The following is an 18,695-nucleotide window of genomic DNA, read 5'->3' as shown; positions in this document are numbered from 1 at the left end:
TCAGAAGTGAGTGCTGGGTCTTCCCTCTCTGTTTCGCTCCCTCCTCCCACGGGCATTCACATAACACGACTTCAAGTCTGAGAACCGATGTGCTTTGTATCTCCTTTCTCACCTCTCTACACTTGTTCAACATCAAGGACGCCTCTGTAGTAGTCTTTCCTAAAACCCAAGATGAATGAGGTTCAAACAGAAGCCCTCTGGCCAGCAGGATGTGTCCAAGAAATTTTAGTATGTTTTTTTCCTACCTGTGAACATGCCTGTCCCGATTTGTAAAACAGTGGGCGACATGACACCAATGATTGCTAGACTCGTAGGACCGCAGAGGACGCAGAGTCTATAGGAGACACATAGTCTGTTATCATCACTCTGTAAACAAGGCAACTGAGTCTAGAAAGGTTTGGCGGCGTGCGCCGAGTCCCACGGGGCATCCCTAGAAGGGCTTCGCCGGAGCTCCGCTCTGGTTCCTGCCTGGCACCTTCCTCCTCCTCCATGAGCTCCAAACCAAGCTAACCGTAGCTTTCTCAAAAGTAGCTTAGAATCCTGGTTGTTGGAAATGCGCTCCTGGTACATAATTGGCTTCCCCTAGCCGAGCCCCATGAGGCCGTCAGAGGTCAATTGTTCTCAGCCTTCAAGATCACTCCTGGGTCTAATGATGCCCAAAGTCATTACCTTGTCAGCATCTCCTCGATCCTCAAGTCCGGCCTTTGTTAGTTTAATATCTTGATAACATCTCCCTGCCGCTAAGACACAGCTCAACATATATTTATTTGTAATAAATTAAAGGTAATTAAAATTAATTTGAAGTAGCACCAAATTACATCAAAGACATCTTGAAGTATTGCGGAATGGGTTGAGAACAATTGCCCGGAGGAAGAAAGTTCATAAAGGCAGGGTCTATGCCTCTTCCCCTGCCATAATCTTCGGATAATCTCATAGGGAGCCATCCGCCCAGCCCCAACCAGGAAGGACTCTATAGACTGCTAGAACCAGGGAGAGCTCCCTACCTTCGAAATACGTCTCACCTTCAATCCCACTGATCACCACTTCCTTATCCAGGAAGCATCTTCTAGGTACCAGATGCTCTTCTGGCACTGGTGGGTATGGCAGTGAACAGATATGGTCAAGTTATTGCTCTGGCAGAGTTAATACTCTAGCTAGGAACGGGGGTTCGGAGGGGAGACAGCTAATGACCAAATATGTAACCTATAGGATCCCTGGAACTCCAGTCCGAGCCGAGTCCAGGAAGTGCTGGAATTGAGATCCCAGAGTGGGTGGGATGGAGAGGTCAAAGCTGTGGTCAGAGAGGAGGGATGCTTGGAATGGAAATCCCAGAGAAACCAGCTTTCGGCAAGGACAGATCTGGGGTGTGACATGGGCACCAGCAGCCCAGGTGGGGAGCGGAGGGCCACCTCCCTGGAGAGGCAGACCGTGGTGCTGGAAGGGTCATCCGCACGGATGTCTGAATTCCCAGAACCTAGGACAGGAGCGGGCGAGTCAGGGCGTCAGAGCTGAAATCTGCCACCCGCGGGGTGCCGGGGTGCGGGTGGCTGACGTGCTGGGGGCAGTGACGGGGACGTCACAGATGGGCCCATGGGACTGGCTCCTGGCGCAGCACAGGGCTCATCAACGTCGGCCTCTGTGTTCCAGTCACTCAGGCAGAATCTCTCCCTCCACGCGCACAGTTCTCGAGGCTCCGTATGTGGCATCTTGCCGTCCCTCAGTCTCCAGGGCCGCAAATTCTGTGCTCAGTCGACCGGTCAGTCAGAACCACGCCGCTCTCATCTTTGAAACACGGCCTCTTCTCCGGTCTAGTGGAGATGCGCCTTTCTGTGCTCCCACGTCCTCGGTGACCCGCGGGTCCTACTCTGGCGCTGGCCGGCCAGCCTACTTCTCTTGCCCCTAGACAGGTTCCTTATGTGTCACGTACGGAGGCGAGGAAGACCCCGTGGGGGAGCAAGCGTCCTCTCCGGTCCGACCCCCCCCGACCCCCGGCCTCCCCCCCTCTGCGGCCGATGCCCCCCGTGCCCCGTCCCCTTCGGAGCTCCGTCCTCAGCGCTCGGGTCTGCTTCTTCCTCTCACCACCCCTCCTCTTCACCTGCTGAACCCTTCAAAGCCGCCCAGCTGCAGCCCCGGAACTAAGCATGGGAGGGCAGCACCCAGGTCAAGGAGACAGGTGCTTGCCCTTGAGTGGCTCTCGGCGGGTCAGGAAAGCAAGGAAACAACTCAGAACGCAACTCGGAGAGTGAGAGGAGACCTGACTGGGCCTTGCAGGGGTGCGGAGGGAGCGAGCCTGGGAGGCGGCCCCGGACCCCTTGGGACACGCACCCTCTCTCCTCCGCCCACCCTCCCCCAGACCTACGAGCAGCGGAAGGTGCTGGAGTTCACGTGCCACACGGCCTTCTTCGTCAGCATCGTGGTGGTGCAGTGGGCCGACCTCATCATTTGCAAGACCCGGCGCAACTCCGTCTTCCAACAGGGCATGAAGTGAGCGCCCCGCCCGGGCCCGCTCCCCGCCCCTGCCCACACACTGCAGGGGGATGCCGCTCCCCTACCTCGCCCTCCTCTTCTCCAGCACACCCTTCTCCATTTCTTCCCAGAAACAAGATCCTAATATTCGGGATCCTGGAGGAGACCTTCCTGGCTGCTTTTCTGTCCTACACGCCAGGCATGGACGCAGCCCTGAGGATGTACCCGCTCAAGTGAGTGAGGGAAGGGACACAGGCTTGCGGGGGGGGGCGGGGGGCAGGGGGCGGGGGGTCTCCAGCACAGGGAGACCCCGGGAGAGGAAGCCGCCCGCTGGGGGCTGCCGGGATGGACTGGGCCACCCTGGGTGATGTAAGGAGAACTGTGTCTGCTCCCACAAACGCGTCTTATTTAGGGAGGGATGGGGGGGCCCGTGCCGAGTGATGGCACCCCGCGAGACATGGAAATTTAGCAGACTTGCCGGCACTCAACACAAGGGCGTCTTTCTGACAGTGCCGGGCGGCATAGCTGTTCAAGGATACAAATGGCTTGGGGCGGAAGTAAACATAAAAATAATCCACGCACGGCTGATTGAGCTGTGCGGAGGCAGCACCGGCAAGGTGCGTCTGTGAGTGGGCAAGCAGAAAGTCACACTGTCTGCTACCTTGTTCTCCTCAAAACGGGCCCATGTTTCTGTTTTTGTTTTGTATTTTTTTTTTACATTAGTATATCCTTGTTGTGAACAAACTTACGAGGAGGGGCTCCTGGGGGGCTCAGTCTGTTGCACATCTGACTCTTGGTTTTGGCTCAGGTCATGATCTCAGGGTCTTGTGGGGAGGCTGCTTCCCCTCTCTGTCCCTCTACCCCTCCCCCATCCCCATTTGCATGAGCACAAGCACGCTCTCTCTCTCTACCTCTCTAAAATAAATCAATAAATCTTAAAAAAAAAATGTTTATAGGGAAAAAAGCAAAACCACCATGGCCCCCCATCACCCCCACCTGCAAAGGCAGCCTATTCCTGACTCAGACTGTTGCTTCCAGCTCATCTGCTACAAATTCACACACCTCACTCACCTTTGTCTCTTGCAGCATTTTACACAACGCTTTGTATACTGTCGGTGCCCAATTAATGCTTAATACCAGACACTGGCGCTGCCCTTAGATACTGACAAGCCCAAGTTTGCATCTCAACTCTGCTGTGTATTATTCAGGACAGCGTGTAACCCGGCTGGGCCTCAGCCGTACCTGCGTCCTACACGCCGGGCGGACCGTTGTGAGAACTACGTGCAGAAACGTGTACAGGGCACCCAGCACGGCGGCAGGGGTCACTGCGGGAGCTTTGTTCATATGAGCTTGGTTCCTCTTGCTAGCGATGTCAACATTCAAGTCCTTGTCGACGCAATGAGGCGTTAACTTGGCTCCCAAACATTCTGTGCTCACCCTGACCCCAGCACACGTCACCTAACATGACACGTCTGCTGTTTCTCTATCTTCGCTTCCCGGACCACCTGAGCTCCTTGAGATCAAAGGCCATCACCATGCCATCAGTTTTAGTCTCTCGCGCCCAACACGGACACGGAGGGACACATGGCTGTTGCCGTTGAATGAGTTTGTGGCCGTGTGTGTGGAATCGTGCGTGCATGTGGGATGAACCCTGGCCAAGGCCCCTGCTGGCCAAGACGCAGGAGAGACGTCAGGGTTCAAAGTCGATGGCCGAGAAGGAATCCTTGAGATGTCTTTGGTGCCAAAAGGTAGTTTTGTTAAAACCCAAGAACAGGACCGTTGGGCAGAAAGAGCTGCTCTGGGGCTGATTGTATACTTTCATTTTTAAAATATATATATATATATAATATATTTGACACAGTGAGAGAGATAGTGAGAGAGACAGAGCGAGCAGGGGGACGGGCAGAGGGAGAAGCAGGCTCCCTGCTGAGCAGGGAGCCCAATGTGGGGCTCGATCCCAGGACCCTGGGATCATGACCTGAGCCAAAGGCAGATGCTTAACCACTGATCCCCCCAGGAACCCTTGGTTCTATACTTTCAAGTTGGGAGGGGGCTAGGGAAGCGTCATCAGTCTCTAAGGAATTTTGGAGGCACCGTTTCCAGGACCCGGAAGGGGACGGTTTCCTATTGTTAGGAAAAGGTCAAAGGTCATTTATTACCCTCCAATAAAACCTTAGTCCTGAGACTCCTCAGATGTATATCAACGGGTCATATCCTTGGCGGATGACTGCCAACGTGTATCTTGAGAGGGTAGAAATAAAGGAAGTTTCCAGAGGAATTTTTTTATGTTAAAGTACACTTACAGGGTCCTGGGAGTCGGGCTAAGATTGCCTTTGGCCCTTAGCAAGGTAGGAGCACCAAGGCAGCTGAATCCCAGGAGGCACGTCACTCGGCCTGGTTCAAGGACTCGTCAGCGGGCTGGAGGCAGTACGGAAATTTCATTTTTCTTTTGCCTTCTTTCCCACAACACCCTCAGTCCGTCGCTACTGAGCTCTTGCAATATGGTTAGTGAGACTGAGAACCAAACCTCGTAATCTTCTCTAGTTAATGTAGATGTAGGCTCTCAGGGACTGTCCCACTGAGCACAACTTTCCTGTCTGGGCTGGACTGCATTTTCTTGACCCTTGGAAAACCCAGTGTCTGACGTGCGACACGCCCTCAGCGTGTAATACTCCCCAGACCCCAAGGACTTAGGGGAAAAGAAGCTTGTAAACTACCTCTTTCATAATGTTTCCTTCGGTTCCCTGTGCACACGATGATACTTTGGATATATTGGGTTAAATAAAAACCTAGTATTAGAATGAACTGCCCCCGTTTCTTTTTACTTATTTTAATGCAGCTACTGGAAAACAGTGAGCCTCGCGGCTCGGAGTGATGCCACTGGGCTAGGCCACCTCCCTGTCACCCAAGGGAACAAACGTGGCTGTGATTTGACCCTTCCCCAGAGTCTCCCTAGCCTCTAAGGACAGAAGAGATTCCGGAAGAAAAACTTTCCCCATGTTCGCAACATGGACAAGTGTATCCATTCCTCGGGGAAATATCCGCCCAGGGGTAGTCCCGGGGAGACCCCTCCTGCTCAGACCACCCGCCCCTTTGGGGGCACAAGGCCCAGAAGACCGGTAAGGCAACAGGGATCTCCGTGAGCGACTGCAGAAGCCAGGAGCACTGCGGGAACCTCTAACGGGGAGTTTGTTGCCTTCTGTTGTCACTGGCTTCTTGGGTTCCCACCTCCCCCCTCCCCCACCGGGCTCTGACCTCCCCAGGGCTGGGGCTCAGCCCTCCAGCCGGTGATGAGACACTCGGTTCTGGGCGCTGTTCTCTGCACCTGCCCTCCGCACCTGCCCTCCTCTGGCCCTTCGATCCCGCCCTGCTGACCAACACTTGTCCCCCACAGGCTACCCTGGTGGCTCTGCGCCACTCCCTACAGCCTTCTCATCTTTATCTATGATGAAATTAGAAAACTCACCATCCGCTGTCATCCTGGCGGTGAGGGCCCCGCTCCCTGCTCCAAGGCGTCTCCAGCCTCCGACCAGCTCTCCCCTCCCCACCTTGTTCCCAGGGGGCCGGGCCCCTCCCTCCCCGCCCCTTTTCCTCCCTCCTGAGCGGGCTCCCCTCCCCCTTCCCCAGTTCACTGTGGTCTCCTCTCATCCACAGGGTGGCTGGAGAGAGAGACCTACTACTGAACTCAGCAGAAGAAGAGCCTCCCGTGCGGGGGGCGTCCCCGGGCTGGGTGGGGGGCTGGGGTTATGAGTCGGGCGCATCTGAGAGAGCATGAGTCAGGGCAGAGATGCCGGGATGGATTACCCGGAGGAGAGAGACAGGCAGTCCTGGGGCTGGACTGAGGGCCCTGGGGAAGTGGAGGGCCCGCTCAGCCTGTGTCCGGTGGGAGAGGCGCTATCCTGCTCAATCAGTAGCCAGTGTAGACAGTAAATGTTTGCAGTGGCCCTCACCTGGCTGGATGTGTCCGTCTGGTTTCTGCAAAGCGGGGACTACTGTGACGGTGTCTCCGAGGTCTCCACGGGAGCCGGGCAGGGCGGCCTTTCAGGGACGGAGTTGGGGTTGGGAGGGGGTCGGAATCAAGCATCGCTGCCCCTTGAGGGCTGACCCCCGACTTAAAACCCAAAGAGCCGAGGGAAAGCGAGGACAGGACAGTGGAGCAGGGTCAGAGGCACAGGTGAGGTGAGAGATGCAGCAGAGCCCCCGACTCAAGAGGGGACTGCAGCACCCCAGCCCAGAGTGGCGCGTGGACTCATCACGGAACGTGGTGCTAGGAAAGACCTTAGGTCGTCCATGAAGAACCTGAGGTCCGACCGGACTTGGGAAGCGTCCCACGGTGAGTGGCGAAGGTGGGACACAGCCTTCCTCTGGGGCTGGGACGCTGGTCCCTGCCCTCCGGCACCTCGACCCCATCCCATCATTCTGGATCCTGTAGCCTTGACTTTGGGTGAAGCGCCCTGCCCCTTCACCCCTGGCTCTGCCCAGGGGGACGGACATTCCCAAAGGTCTGGTCTCCGGAGCCTGAGAAGAGGGGCCCAGGCTCCTGGCTGTGTCTGGGGAGGAAGAGGAGAAGCCCTGGGCCCTTGCCCCACCCCCACCCCCACCCCGCTACACCCCCTCGCACCCTCAGAGGTGGCTTCCCCTTCCTCTTCTCCCCTGTAATGGCTGTTGCTTTGTGAGCCGGTCCAGGGGTCCACTTTGCCCTGGAGGTCGTGATGGTCCCACCTCTCTGGGAGCTGAGCGCAAAGCATGCAAGGCAGAGAGATGCGACGGAAACCTGCCGATGTGGTCAACGTGGTCGTCGACTGTCACCAAAAACAAAGCGTGTGCGTTAAGGGACAGCCCGGTGCGACGAGCGCCTGAAGCACACTGTCCAGTGACTCACACAGCACGTAGAGCACCCACCCTGCTTCCCTGATGAGTCCCCCAAGGTCTGTCTGATCCCAGCACTTACACCCGAAATGACTTAGAGCCCAAACTCCCCATGAGGGCTGCGGTGGAACCAGAACAACAGGGTCGGGAGGAGGAAAGGTCCCAGGAGGGTCTGGAGGCTGAGTGGCAGAGAAGGCGGCTGTAAGGCGGAGCCCGCGGTGCAGCCCCTGCACCAGGCTCCCGCCGAGGTGTCTGCCACCTGTCGCCGCCCTCCTCCCGCAGCAGGTCCCCTAGGGACAGGGCTCTATTCGTCTGGGGTCCTTCCCTGGCTGCTGCACCAGGCCTGGAAGATGGAGGGGCCAGGGCGTGGGGAGTGAGCGGGGGTGGGGAGCGCCGAGGGGCCAGCAACTCGGGTTTCAGTGGCAGGAGCTTCGGGCGTCTGGTGGGTTAAAAATACAGAGGCCCCAACTCTGGGTCATTTGATACCCGATGCCGAGGCCTATTAAGTCCAAGGGCCTGAAGACGGGGGCCCAGAGGGAAGGGACAGAGTAGAAAGTGGGGAGCCAAGCAGCAGGGGTGTGGGGTGGGAAGCAGGAGGGGAGCGTGCCGCTGCTGGGATGGACTGGGTGGGAGTGGGGGGCCCAGGTCACCTTTTAGCCCCATCTCACACCCTTGGGGCTGCTGAGGGGCAGGTCCAGTGTTCCAGCGTCTGCCCCTCCCCCAGAGTGCAGCTGAAGTCAGAAACTGCCTCTGGCCGGCCTCTGTCTGGCCGTCTGGCCGTGGCCGTGGCTTGCTGCTGTGGGCAGCTCAGTGGCTTTCCTGTGAGGCCAGGAGATGGGTTCCGAGGCCTCTTAAGTTCAAATGGGCCCAGCTCAGGTTAGCTCGGGCCTCTCCCCCGCCAGGGGCAGCTGTCTCTCTTGGACACCCCCCTGCCGCATTCTTGAGATTTCCCGTGGCCTTACCCGCTTACTTTGCTTGTGGTGCAAGGCCCACCCCACAGGAGGGGGAACGCTGTTCTTCTAACACAACTTCATGTCCCTGCCCAGGTGCAAAATAAACCCTCCCTCTCCAAAACCAGAGATTGCTCAGGGTGGGGGCGGAGGGCTTTGATCTAGCCTCTCCCCTGGGCTCCCTTGTGCCTCACTTTACCTGTGCCTTGAGGAGCCCTGGAGGGCCATGAAAAGGATCCTTCCTTCCTAGGTACCCAGAGCCAAACTCGTCCCCAGCCCTCACCCCCAGGATGGGGCGCAGGAAGTTAGAGCCCCTCCCCCCACGCCCCCGGGCTCTCAAGTGCACAGAACGCTTCAACCCAGGGCTCTGGTGCAGGGAACCGTCTTCAGGTTTTCCAGGAGTTAACGTCTCCCCCACCAGCCCCCCAACCCCAACCCTCCACCCCCACCCCGGGCCTTTGCGCCTGATCCTCTTTGTCAGAATGTTTGTCAGAACGTGCTCACCAACTCTCCCTCCTCCGACGGCCCAGCCGGGAGCCATCCCTCCCCGCTGTGCCCTAGAGAACGGAGTCCCCTTTGATCCGAGGCTGTGCTGAGCACGAGGGCGCGAGGCAGCACTCAGGACTTTCCCCTTCTCGGCTCGGCCCTGTGGGGAGGAACCCCAAATCGCATTTCTGCAGGGTGGACGCGGGCCAGCGCTCCTGGCCCCACGCCCCGTCCTGCCCCTGCGTCCAGACAGGAAAGCGGCTGGGGCCGGGCCAGGCGGCCCTTCTCGCCGGCCGCCGAGGCTCTATCTTTTATTCAGAGAATGACCTCATCCTCGGTCCTGGCTCTTGAAAGGGAAGCGCAGGGCCTCTTTCTGCGGCCCAGGCGCTTCGTACCAACCTCTCGGCCGCAGAATCGAGGACACAGTCCCAGGTTTTAGGACAAGAAGCAATCTGGCATTTGTGCCCCTTTGTCCAGTCGTATGAATTTAATCTCTGACCCAGAACAGGTCCCGTCCACCCCCCGTCTCTCTCGGTCTGAGTACCCTTACCCTCCCTGGACTCTCCCTAATGACCCCACGCCTCCCCTCCCCCAGCCCAGCTCATTTACCTCCGACTCATCTGGTCCTATTTTTAGCTCAGCCTTTTTCCTTTCTTAATATGGCGATGAGCTTCAGCGGGCAGTGGGGACCGCGCTAAGGAACCCTGCCCGAGGCGGACGGCAGCGGGGGAGGGGCTCCAGGAGCCTGGGGGCGCGGTGGAGGAGGAGGGAGGGTCCCGGCCCTCCTGGAGCTGTCCTGGCCTCAGAAGGTTATCTTCTCTCCTGCCAACCCCAGAGACAGAGACATATTTAGACGGAGCCAGGTGGGGGCCTCCTGGTGCCAAGTTCAGGGACAGCTCCGGTTCCCTCCCCGCCCCCTGAGCCTATCCCGCCTCCTGACCCTGTCACTCTTGGCTCTGTCCTCAGTGTGTCCAGAACCCAGCAGGGTCCTCTGTCCCCTGCTCTGGGCCATTCCCCACCCCACCCCTTCTGTGAGCCCCTCACTCAGGGTTCAGGACCCACGCCCCGCCCTACCCCAGCTCCCTCTTCAGGACCCGGCCAGCTGACCCTGACCCTGCTCCCTCCACGCGCACCTGCCGCCAGGATGGGGGCCAGTGCTGGGGCCAGTGCTGGGCCCAGGCTACGGCCTGCACTGCTGTTCCTGTTGATGCTAGGGACACCCAGATTGGGGGTACAGGGGGAGGACGGGCTGGAATTCCCTCAGTACGATGGCGTGGACCGTGTGGTCAATGTCAACGCGAAGAACTACAAGAACGTGTTCAAGAAGTATGAGGTGCTGGCGCTGCTCTACCATGAGCCCCCTGAGGACGACAAGGCCTCCCAAAGACAGTTCGAGATGGAAGAGCTGATCCTGGAGGTGAGTGGGGTGGGGCCTCTCCCGGCCACCCCCAGCCTGGCCACATGCAGACTTGGAGGGGGACTCTCGGGGGGCAAGGGGCAACATGCCACCAGACTCGTGGCATGTGGCCTTGGCCCCACGAGAAAGTGGCTTGGAACCCAAAGTCGCACCACGGTTAGGCACGCTTAGGAGCCAGGGGCTGCAGGGAGACCCCTCCTCCAAGCCGCCCGACGCTGCTGGTGCTCCGTTAGGCCAGGACTGAGGTGTTCTTGGAAGGGGAGCACAAGAAAGAAAAGGGACGTGCTTCGGAGCAGGGGGTTGGAGCTGTACAGCAGCCCCAATCCACTCTCCTGGCCAGTACATGCCCCCTGTCTGCGCACTGTGGGGCCTGCACCCCGAGCCCATCCAAATGGAATGCATTTTCAAGGCTACCTACCTCTTCATTTGCATGGCATCACTTTCTCCAGCCCAAGGTTTAACTGAGCCCACCATGGCTCCCACTGGCCTCAGTCCCTCTCTCCCTAATTCTCCATCTGCCCCTACTGGGTCAGGCCAGATGCCCTGATGGGAAAACGCTTGCCATTGGAGGAGGCTTCAGAATGCCTTCCCCAGCTTCTCTCTGTGGGAAGGCTCTCCTCGCCCCGGAGCAGAGCAGACTTACAACAAGAGAAAAGGCCTGTTCTGGGGGATGCCTGGGAGACACAGTCCCACACACTCTCTAGCAGCTAGGATGCATTCGTGTTCTGGTCCAAGCTTCTGGAGCCCCTTCTCCAGCCCGGCAGGACGGCAAGGCTCCAGCCTGCCCGAGAGAGGGACCACAAGCTCTCGTTTCTGTGTGCTCCTGTGGGTGCCGGGACCTGCCGTCTGATGAATGCGCCGAGTATTTTTATCCCGAGTGCTCAGCATCTCTGCCCATTCGCCTGCCAACAGCCTCCCTGTCTTCCGGAGAATCCGGGCGCCCAGCATCGCTTAAGAGGGAGAGTGGCAGAGCGAGCCAGGGCTGAGTCCAGCGGGGAGGCTGGAGCGGGCAGGGACCTAGGGGAGTGACTGTCCACAGCCTGAGTAAGGAAGGGCTGGGACACGTAGGGTGAGTTTGGCCTCAGTGCGGACAGCTCTACCTGTGTCCCCTCTCATGCCTGCTAGAGTCTCTGCCTCTGAAGGTGACAAGTGGTGGCCACGGTGACCTCTACTCTCATCTCTCTGGCTTCGGCCACTCTTCGGTGACGTGACTGCCCACCCCCACACACCCCTGCCCTCCAAAATGCTCCCCAGTGGGGGTCCCTCAGAAGAACCTTGAGGACTTGTAATGTCACCCCACACTGAGCCTGGCCTTTAACGATGAGGGTGGGCAGGGCTCAGCCCCAAAGCAGGAAGGGCCTAAGCTGCTCTGAAGTCAGACTCCCCAGCATCCCCGGGAGCATGGAATTGTCCTGCACCCGCCTTGCAGAGCAACGTCGGAAGCTCCATGCCCACGAGCAGCCGTGTCCAGGGGCCGAAACGGAACCACAGCCCAGGGGCAGGCTCGCGGGGAAATGGAGGTTCCCTGGAGCCCTGCGCCGTGCCAAGGGCAACTCTTCTCTTCCCCATGTCCCCAGAGACCGCTCTGGGAAGCGTGGGATGGGTACAGGGTGACTAGGAGCCCCAGAGCTGACTCCGTCCCTGTGTTCCCTCCAGTTAGCGGCCCAAGTCCTCGAAGACAAGGGTGTTGGCTTTGGGCTGGTAGACTCGGAGAAGGATGCAGCTGTAGCCAAGAAGTTAGGTAAGGAGGGGGTGGGGAGGCCCTGTGTGTGCACGTGTGGGATGGGGGAGGCCCAGGCCAGGGGTTTGCGTGGGCCCCACCGCATCTGATCTGGCAGTGGGAAGAAAAGATTGACACCGGTGGTGGGGGGGGGGGGTATGGCGGGCGTCCTGGCACCTCCTCCACTCCTCGTAGAGACCCATGATCAAATCCCAGAAAGAGTCAGGGGCGGCCTCCCTCATCCTAACCTACACACCACGGCTGAGTGCTGGAGGAAAGGGGCAGAACGCAGGCCGGCTGGAGAGGCCTCTGGGTCCAGGGCCTGCGGGAGGGGGGGGGGGTCCCAGCACCGGCCACCAGGGAGCAGCAGAGGCCTGAACTGGACCCCGGAGATGCCTGGGGCTGGCGGTCAGTAACCAGGTCATCTGGTCAGTCATAGCAGTGGGTTACAGGGCCGGACCGGCAGGGAGCGACGGGAGTCCTCGGAGGAGGTAAAGGAAAACCTGTCTCTAGTTATGGCGAGCAGAGGAAGGCAGACATCTTGCTAGAGTCCACGCCTCCCCATGTCCCCCCCGACACCCCCGCTGAGCCCACCTTCTGGAGAGCCCCGGGGCCTGCCCGCTGCCTGGGCTAGACGCACAGGCCCAGTGCCCAGGCCGTAGGGGCCTGACGTGAGGTGAGCGGGGTGGGGGGACGGAGAGGTGGAGGACTCCAGGGGTGCGGGGACGGGCCCTGGACCTGGGGGCCGCCTGGCCGCCCGGCTCACCTCCGGCGGGCGCCCTAGGACTCACGGAAGAGGACAGCATCTACGTGTTCAAGGGAGATGAAGTGATCGAGTACGACGGCGAGCTCTCCGCGGACACCCTGGTGGAGTTTCTCCTCGATGTGAGGCTCTCCCGGGCCCCGGGGCCTTGCTTTAAGACTTCACACCCATCCCCAACCAAGCCCAGCCTCGCGCACGCACACACGCGCTCACACGCCCGCACACACTCACACACGCGGGCACACACACTCACCAGGCAAGAGACAGCCCCTCCCTCCCACCCCTGCGTCCCTCATCCCTCCCCTCCCCGGCTGGCTCCTTCCAGTGAGGAGACCCCTCGCCCTCCTCCAGGTCCTAGAGGACCCCGTGGAACTGATCGAGGGCGATCGCGAGCTGCAGGCGTTTGAGAACATTGAGGACGAGATCAAACTCATTGGCTACTTCAAGAACAAAGATTCTGAGCGTGCGTAACCCCCAGAGCCCCTGTACCTCTGTGGACCCCCATTTTACCCATCTCCGTAAACCCCACTCCACCCACTGTCCCCACGTCTCTGCAGCTAACCCCCTGGCGTGGTCAGCTCCCTCACGGCTCTGACCTCCCTGCACTTGGGGCTCCCAGACAGGGACCCCCAGCCCCCCAACGTCCCCCACTGAAGTCTTTCTGCTCTTAGAGGACTGGCGGGGGGTCTCAAAAGGAATCCCTCCGGCCAAAGGAGACTTGGGGAGAAACAGAGTGGCCCTGGCTCCCCCAGAGACTGACTCTGTCTTACTCCTTCAGATTACAAGGCCTTCGAGGACGCAGCGGAAGAGTTTCACCCCTACATCCCTTTCTTCGCCACCTTCGACAGCAAGGTCTTCTTCCTGTGGCCATACGGAGGCCCCTCCCTGCAGCTGCCCTCCAGACCTCTCTCCCAGAATCTGTGGGGGGACCTGGTCACACATGACACCCCCATCCCCACCTCGGGCCTCTCTCTCTTGCCCCAAAGATTTTAGACCCTTTAACCCACTCCTCTAGGGTTCAACCAAAGCCCAGAGACCTTGTCCATTGTCCCAGTGGCAGCAACACGGGCCCAGGTCGTCTGACCTCTGTCCTAAGATCTGCTCCCCATGATGCCCATCCCCCCCACCTCCCCCGCCAGGTGGCAAAGAAGCTGACCTTGAAGCTGAATGAGATCGATTTCTATGAGGCCTTCATGGAAGAGCCTGTGACCATCCCAGACAAGCCCAACAGCAAAGAGGAGATTGTCAGCTTCGTGGAGGAGCACAGGAGGTGGGCACCAGGGCCGCCCCTGACCCGGGTGGCACCACCTAGGGCCCCAACGCCCCTGCGCAAGAGGAGCCGGGGGTCCCCGCCGGCCAAGAAGCTGGTCTGGCTGCGAGTGAATGCCGTCCTGGGCATGGCGGCCGCTCACTCGCGCACAGACCAGGTTCAGCCAGGGGCCTTCCAACTCTACTATTGTTTTTAATCCTCCCAACAAGCTCAGGAACCCTGGCCCCACCGGTAGGAAGTGTCAGAACGGGATCCTGACCTGGATCTGGGCACCACTGTTTCTCGACCAGGGCGACCTGGTGGAGGGGTGGGCCAGGTGGGGGAGGCTCTCACCCTCCAGGGGGCACCGGCATTTTGGATGGAGGAGAGAGCTACCGCTGTCTGGTGGGGAGAAGCAGGGACGCTGCTAACCCTCCAGGGTACACCGGCCTGCGCCCCACAACAGAAAATTCTCCAGCCTGAGGCTGGGACCCTGCCCTCACTTCCACACGGTGACTTTCTTCCTTCGCCGCACCCCACAGCTGGAGCGTCCCCTCACGTCCGTGGAGATGCCACTGCCCTCACCCTCTCCCGCTAGGTCACGGTCCCTTTTGTCGGGGAGGGCCGTCACAACGCCTCCAGGGCGCCTCACACAGTGCCCAGAACATCTCAGACTCTCGCTGTGCTGTATGAAGGAGGGAATGCCCAGAGACCCCGTTCTTACCTTTTTCCCAAAGAGTCTCTTCCAGGCCATGGGCCCCCCCGCTGCCTTCCCACCTGCTTTAACCAGGCGGTGACCCGGGCCTGCCGCCCGGAGCTTAGACACTGCCAGATGGCTTTGCTCTGGCCTACAAGCTGTCTGTGCCCTAGGCTTGACCCAAAACCCTCTTGCGGGGCATCCTTCTCCCCTGCTGAGTCGTGACCGTCTCTTCTAGGTCCACCCTGAGGAAGCTGAAGCCTGAGAGTATGTATGAGACGTGGGTGAGTGTCTCCCCCAGACGGGGCCAGGTCCCCAGGGGGGTGTGGGTGGCTGAGGACGGAAGTCCCGGAAAGTTCCCGCCCCACTGCGCTCTGTGTCTGGCTCGCGGGAAAGACCAAACACCAGCAGAGTTTGGAGGCTGTTGCTCTTAAGAACGTGCCAGGAATTCGGAGACACACAGACCCTGACACAGATGACAGGGAAGGAGGTCTGGGGCTGCAGAGTTGGCCAGAGGGGACGCGGGGGCCCCGGAGGGGAGGCGAGCCGTCCACGTCCCCGGGGCCGCCGCCACAAGAGCCTACCTAATCCAGGAGCTGGGGTTCCATGAAATTCAGGCTCCTGGAGGAGGCAGCATGCGCGTGGCTCTCAAACTTCAAGAAGCATAGCTAAGCCGCGCTGTCCCCAACAGGAGGACGACATGGACGGAATCCACATTGTGGCCTTTGCGGAGGAAGCCGATCCTGGTGAGGGACGGACGCTGGTTGCGGGGGCGGGGGTGGTTGAGGGACACAGGGGTGCTTGGGAGATGTGAGAGCTCGGGCTTCAGTGGGAGGCCCTCCTGGGAGTGCAGGGGCCCCGGGGTGAGGCAGCAGCGGTGGGAGGAGGGGAGCACCCCGACACTGCTGCCCCACCTCCCTTGCCTCCCAGTCCCCCTACCGCTTCCTACTCTCTGACTCGTGTTCCCTTCTAGATGGCTACGAGTTCTTGGAGACGCTCAAGTCTGTGGCCCAAGATAACACTGAAAACCCCGACCTCAGCATCATCTGGATCGACCCTGACGACTTCCCCCTGGTAAGAGGTCAGCTCTCCCCAGGCAGGACCTGACGCCGTCACCCTTCCTGAGAGGACCTGCTGTCAGGGTTCTGTCCCCGACTTCCGGCCTGAGGACATTGGGGGGTTACGGCCCGTGCTCAAGGGCACCGTGGGCAGGCACCGAAGTCACCCCGAGAAGGGGAGACAGGATGGGAAGTAAATCACATGGAATATCGCACACGCAATGCCCAGAGCAGAGACGCGGCAGGGAGCTCATGTGCCCGGGGCTGACCCGTTCTACAAAAAGAGTGTTGGGGGGCAAGTGGGCCCATGAACCCTGCAGATGGTTCTACACCGTCACGGACTGGAAGTGGGGAGAGTCCGTGCCTCAGGGGACAGCTCCGTTCCCAGCTGGATCCCCAACACTGGAACTCATCATTGAAGGAGCAGCAGAATGAACAGATATGTTAGGAACATTGGCAATTACTGGGGACAACGGCCTCAGTTTAGAGATGCAGAGCCCGAGGGTCCCTGAGAAGTGACTTGCCCAAAGTCGCAAGATCAGGCGGTAGCAGAGCCAGGACTTTTCCCAGTTTTCCTGGGAAAGTCTGGGCCAGTGTCTTCAGCTGACCCCTCCAGATAGTTTCCCTTTGGGATTTTTACCCGCAACTGCTCCCGCATACACCTTCCCTTCAGGCCCCACAGGGGATCCGTCCCCCATCCTCCAGCGTGAGTTCATAGTGACCTTCCCCTGTCCCCAGGCTGACCCTCTACACTCCCCATGCTAGACACACGTGTTTCCAGACGCCGCTTCGTTACCGTATGTGGTCTCTCCACAGCTGGTGCCCTACTGGGAGAAGACATTTGACATCGACCTGTCAGCGCCGCAGATAGGCGTGGTCAACGTCACCGATGTGAGTTTCCTTCCCACCCGCCCCGCTTGCCCCCCAGCTCTGCTTCCCAGCCCGTCCGGCTCTCCCTGCTCCGCCGACCGCCCCCCAGACATCAGACATGCCCGGAGACTCGGGGTCTGAGTACACAGCGCCCTGCGCTCCTCCTTCCTGGCCTGGCCCACCATCCTCTCCAGATCGCCCTTTTGGAGTCAGGACCCCCCATCGGCACCCCCAGAGTCCATGTCGCATTGCTAACTGGACTTCGCTTCCCCTAGCTCTGCATTATGCCCGCCTCTCGGGTAGCCGCTGAGCTCTGGGAGGGCAGAAAGCTCATTCACACTCAGCAGGTGGCCTCTGCAAGTCTGTTCTGGCAAACGGAGTAAGCCAGTCTTTGCGATGGTCCCCTTCGCCCTGTGACCAGGGGGGCGGGTATTTTGTTAACAACACAGCCAGATCTTATAAACTCGATTCCAAAGAGAGTCATAAAATGCTAGGAAGCCCCAGAAATCAAAGCAGCTTCTGCCGGAGAGAATCGGAGAGCAGGGTTTCGAAGGAGTGGCCCTGACCACGGACGGACGCCCGCGGGGTTGATGATGAGTCTTTCCAAACCGACGGGAAAGTTAGTGTGAAAGGTCAAAAGTAGGAAAATGCGTATCAGGTTCTGGAAAAGGCAAATCCTTTTTTATAGCTTGTGAGACTAGAGGCTTCTGCAAACAGGGCTGGAAAAGCAGGTTATGAAAAGCTGAAGGGTGGCTGGCCTGGCTCTCTGGCCGCCAGCGGTTCCCCATCAGAGGCCAACCCAGCCATCCCTGTCCCCCACCCCGCCCCCCCTCCCACCTAGACCTTCACCTGCACAGCGTCCCTGGCCGGTGACAGGTGAAGGGGAGGGACAGAGGATGCAGGGAAGCATGGAGGGGGCCCCGTGACGGGGAGGACAGGTCTGCAGACCCGAGTCGGGCTTAGCTCCGGTCCCCTGTCTGTGCCTCACCCTAGGCGGACAGCGTGTGGCTGGAGATGGATGACGAGGAGGACCTGCCGTCCGCGGAGGAGCTGGAGGACTGGCTGGAAGACGTGCTGGAGGGCGAGATCAACACGGAGGACGATGACGACGATGACGATGACGACGACGATGACGATGACTAGCGGCTGTGGCCTCGTTCTCCAGCCCGGCCCCTCTCCCTGGGCTCCCTCCCAACCCCGTCCGTCCCTGGGCTCCTCTGGGGACACTGGGCCATCCTCTGCGGTAGGGAGGCCCGATGCTGAGTGCTGAGACCCCGACCTTTGCCCCACGAGGCCAGGACCTGCTCGTCCCCACGCGCCAGCCCAGCCACCTCTGCCGGCCATCTCCTGTCCCTTGGCGGTCCTGTTCCTACGATCCGTTCCCTCCATGATGCGTTTCCTTCCCCATTTCCCTCTGCTCTGACTCACCATTCCCTATACTCTTCCCTCTGATTCTCTTCTTGGTTCCCTCCACCTGTGCACGATCTTCCCCACACTTTCAAATCCTCCATCCTTCTGGCGGCCTGATCCCTGGCCAGGAGGAAGGGCGGGCCCTGTGTCTGCGGCTCTCGGCCATCTCTTGTTAATGCATTTGGGTCAGATATCGGGAGCCCTCAATAAAGGATCTGGGGCAGCATGAGCAAGTGTCTGCTGGGGAGAGGCAGCCCCAGGACGGGGGCTTGGGGGTGTGGGCCTCGTTAGGGCACCAGGATGGGGGCGCTCCCTCTAGGCGGTCATCCCAGAGGACAGAGGACTGTTTATCTGCCACCAGTGCACAAGCTTCCCCCTCACACGTGGTGTTTGTCCAGCACCACTGGGAGGCTCTGGGAGAACGCGGAGTGCTGGGCCTGTCCCTGCTCTCGAGCTGATGAGCCTCACTGGGAAGTCAAGACGAGCAGCCCAACAACTGAAGCCGAGCACAAAGCAGGACGTAATTAAGTGATTATGTGCTGCTTGATAGCACCCTCCCTGCAGCTCTTCTTGGAACCTGCAGGACTGAACCCAAACAACTCTTCTCGGGGAGGCCTTCTCAGAGGCAGCGGCTGCGGTTCCCTCCTCCGGGCTCACGGGCCACTCTCTCCGCCTCCAGTCCAGTGCTCCCTCACCCTCCCCGGACAGGTCCCTCTTCTCCACCAGACTGCGGGGTGGGG

The 18,695-nt window shown here is 59.7% G+C and overlaps 2 protein-coding genes across 3 annotated transcripts in view; both read left to right on the top strand.

Moving 5' to 3' along the window:
• The window catches only part of ATP1A4 (ATPase Na+/K+ transporting subunit alpha 4), a 29,598-nt gene extending 23,184 nt beyond the window's left edge, over nucleotides 1-6,414 (top strand). For both annotated transcript variants that reach the window (XM_032318338.1, XM_032318339.1), the window contains 4 exons: nucleotides 2,354-2,484; nucleotides 2,598-2,699; nucleotides 5,861-5,952; nucleotides 6,121-6,414. In XM_032318338.1, coding sequence (XP_032174229.1) covers nucleotides 2,354-2,484; nucleotides 2,598-2,699; nucleotides 5,861-5,952; nucleotides 6,121-6,149 — 354 coding nt within the window. In that variant the 3' untranslated portion in view covers nucleotides 6,150-6,414. The remainder of the gene's footprint in view (nucleotides 1-2,353; nucleotides 2,485-2,597; nucleotides 2,700-5,860; nucleotides 5,953-6,120) is intronic.
• Nucleotides 6,415-9,640: 3,226 nt separating this feature from the next.
• Nucleotides 9,641-18,184, top strand: CASQ1 (calsequestrin 1). Its single transcript, XM_032318341.1, has 11 exons — nucleotides 9,641-10,188; nucleotides 11,845-11,929; nucleotides 12,693-12,793; nucleotides 13,023-13,134; nucleotides 13,450-13,523; nucleotides 13,811-13,941; nucleotides 14,856-14,901; nucleotides 15,309-15,363; nucleotides 15,591-15,691; nucleotides 16,492-16,566; nucleotides 17,539-18,184. Exons 1-11 carry the CDS (start codon nucleotides 9,916-9,918, stop codon nucleotides 17,686-17,688), a joined length of 1,203 nt encoding a protein of 400 aa, XP_032174232.1. The 5' UTR covers nucleotides 9,641-9,915; the 3' UTR covers nucleotides 17,689-18,184.
• Nucleotides 18,185-18,695: the final 511 nt, after the last annotated feature.

Source organism: Mustela erminea, chromosome 17 (genome assembly GCF_009829155.1).
Source record: "Mustela erminea isolate mMusErm1 chromosome 17, mMusErm1.Pri, whole genome shotgun sequence".
Classification (NCBI taxonomy): Eukaryota; Metazoa; Chordata; class Mammalia; order Carnivora; family Mustelidae; genus Mustela; species Mustela erminea.
The sequence above is the reverse complement of the archived record's forward strand: the minus strand, read 5'-3'. Positions and strand labels throughout refer to the sequence as shown.

Excerpts from the sequence above, each read along its gene's own strand:
- CASQ1 (XM_032318341.1), top strand. The coding sequence starts at position 9,916 with ATGGGGGCCAGTGCTGGGGCCAGTGCTGGGCCCAGGCTACGGCCTGCA. Across the intron at positions 10,189-11,844 it reads TGGAAGAGCTGATCCTGGAG|TTAGCGGCCCAAGTCCTCGA; the intron begins GTGAGTGGGGTG and ends TGTTCCCTCCAG. Across the intron at positions 13,942-14,855 it reads TTCGTGGAGGAGCACAGGAG|GTCCACCCTGAGGAAGCTGA; the intron begins GTGGGCACCAGG and ends CGTCTCTTCTAG.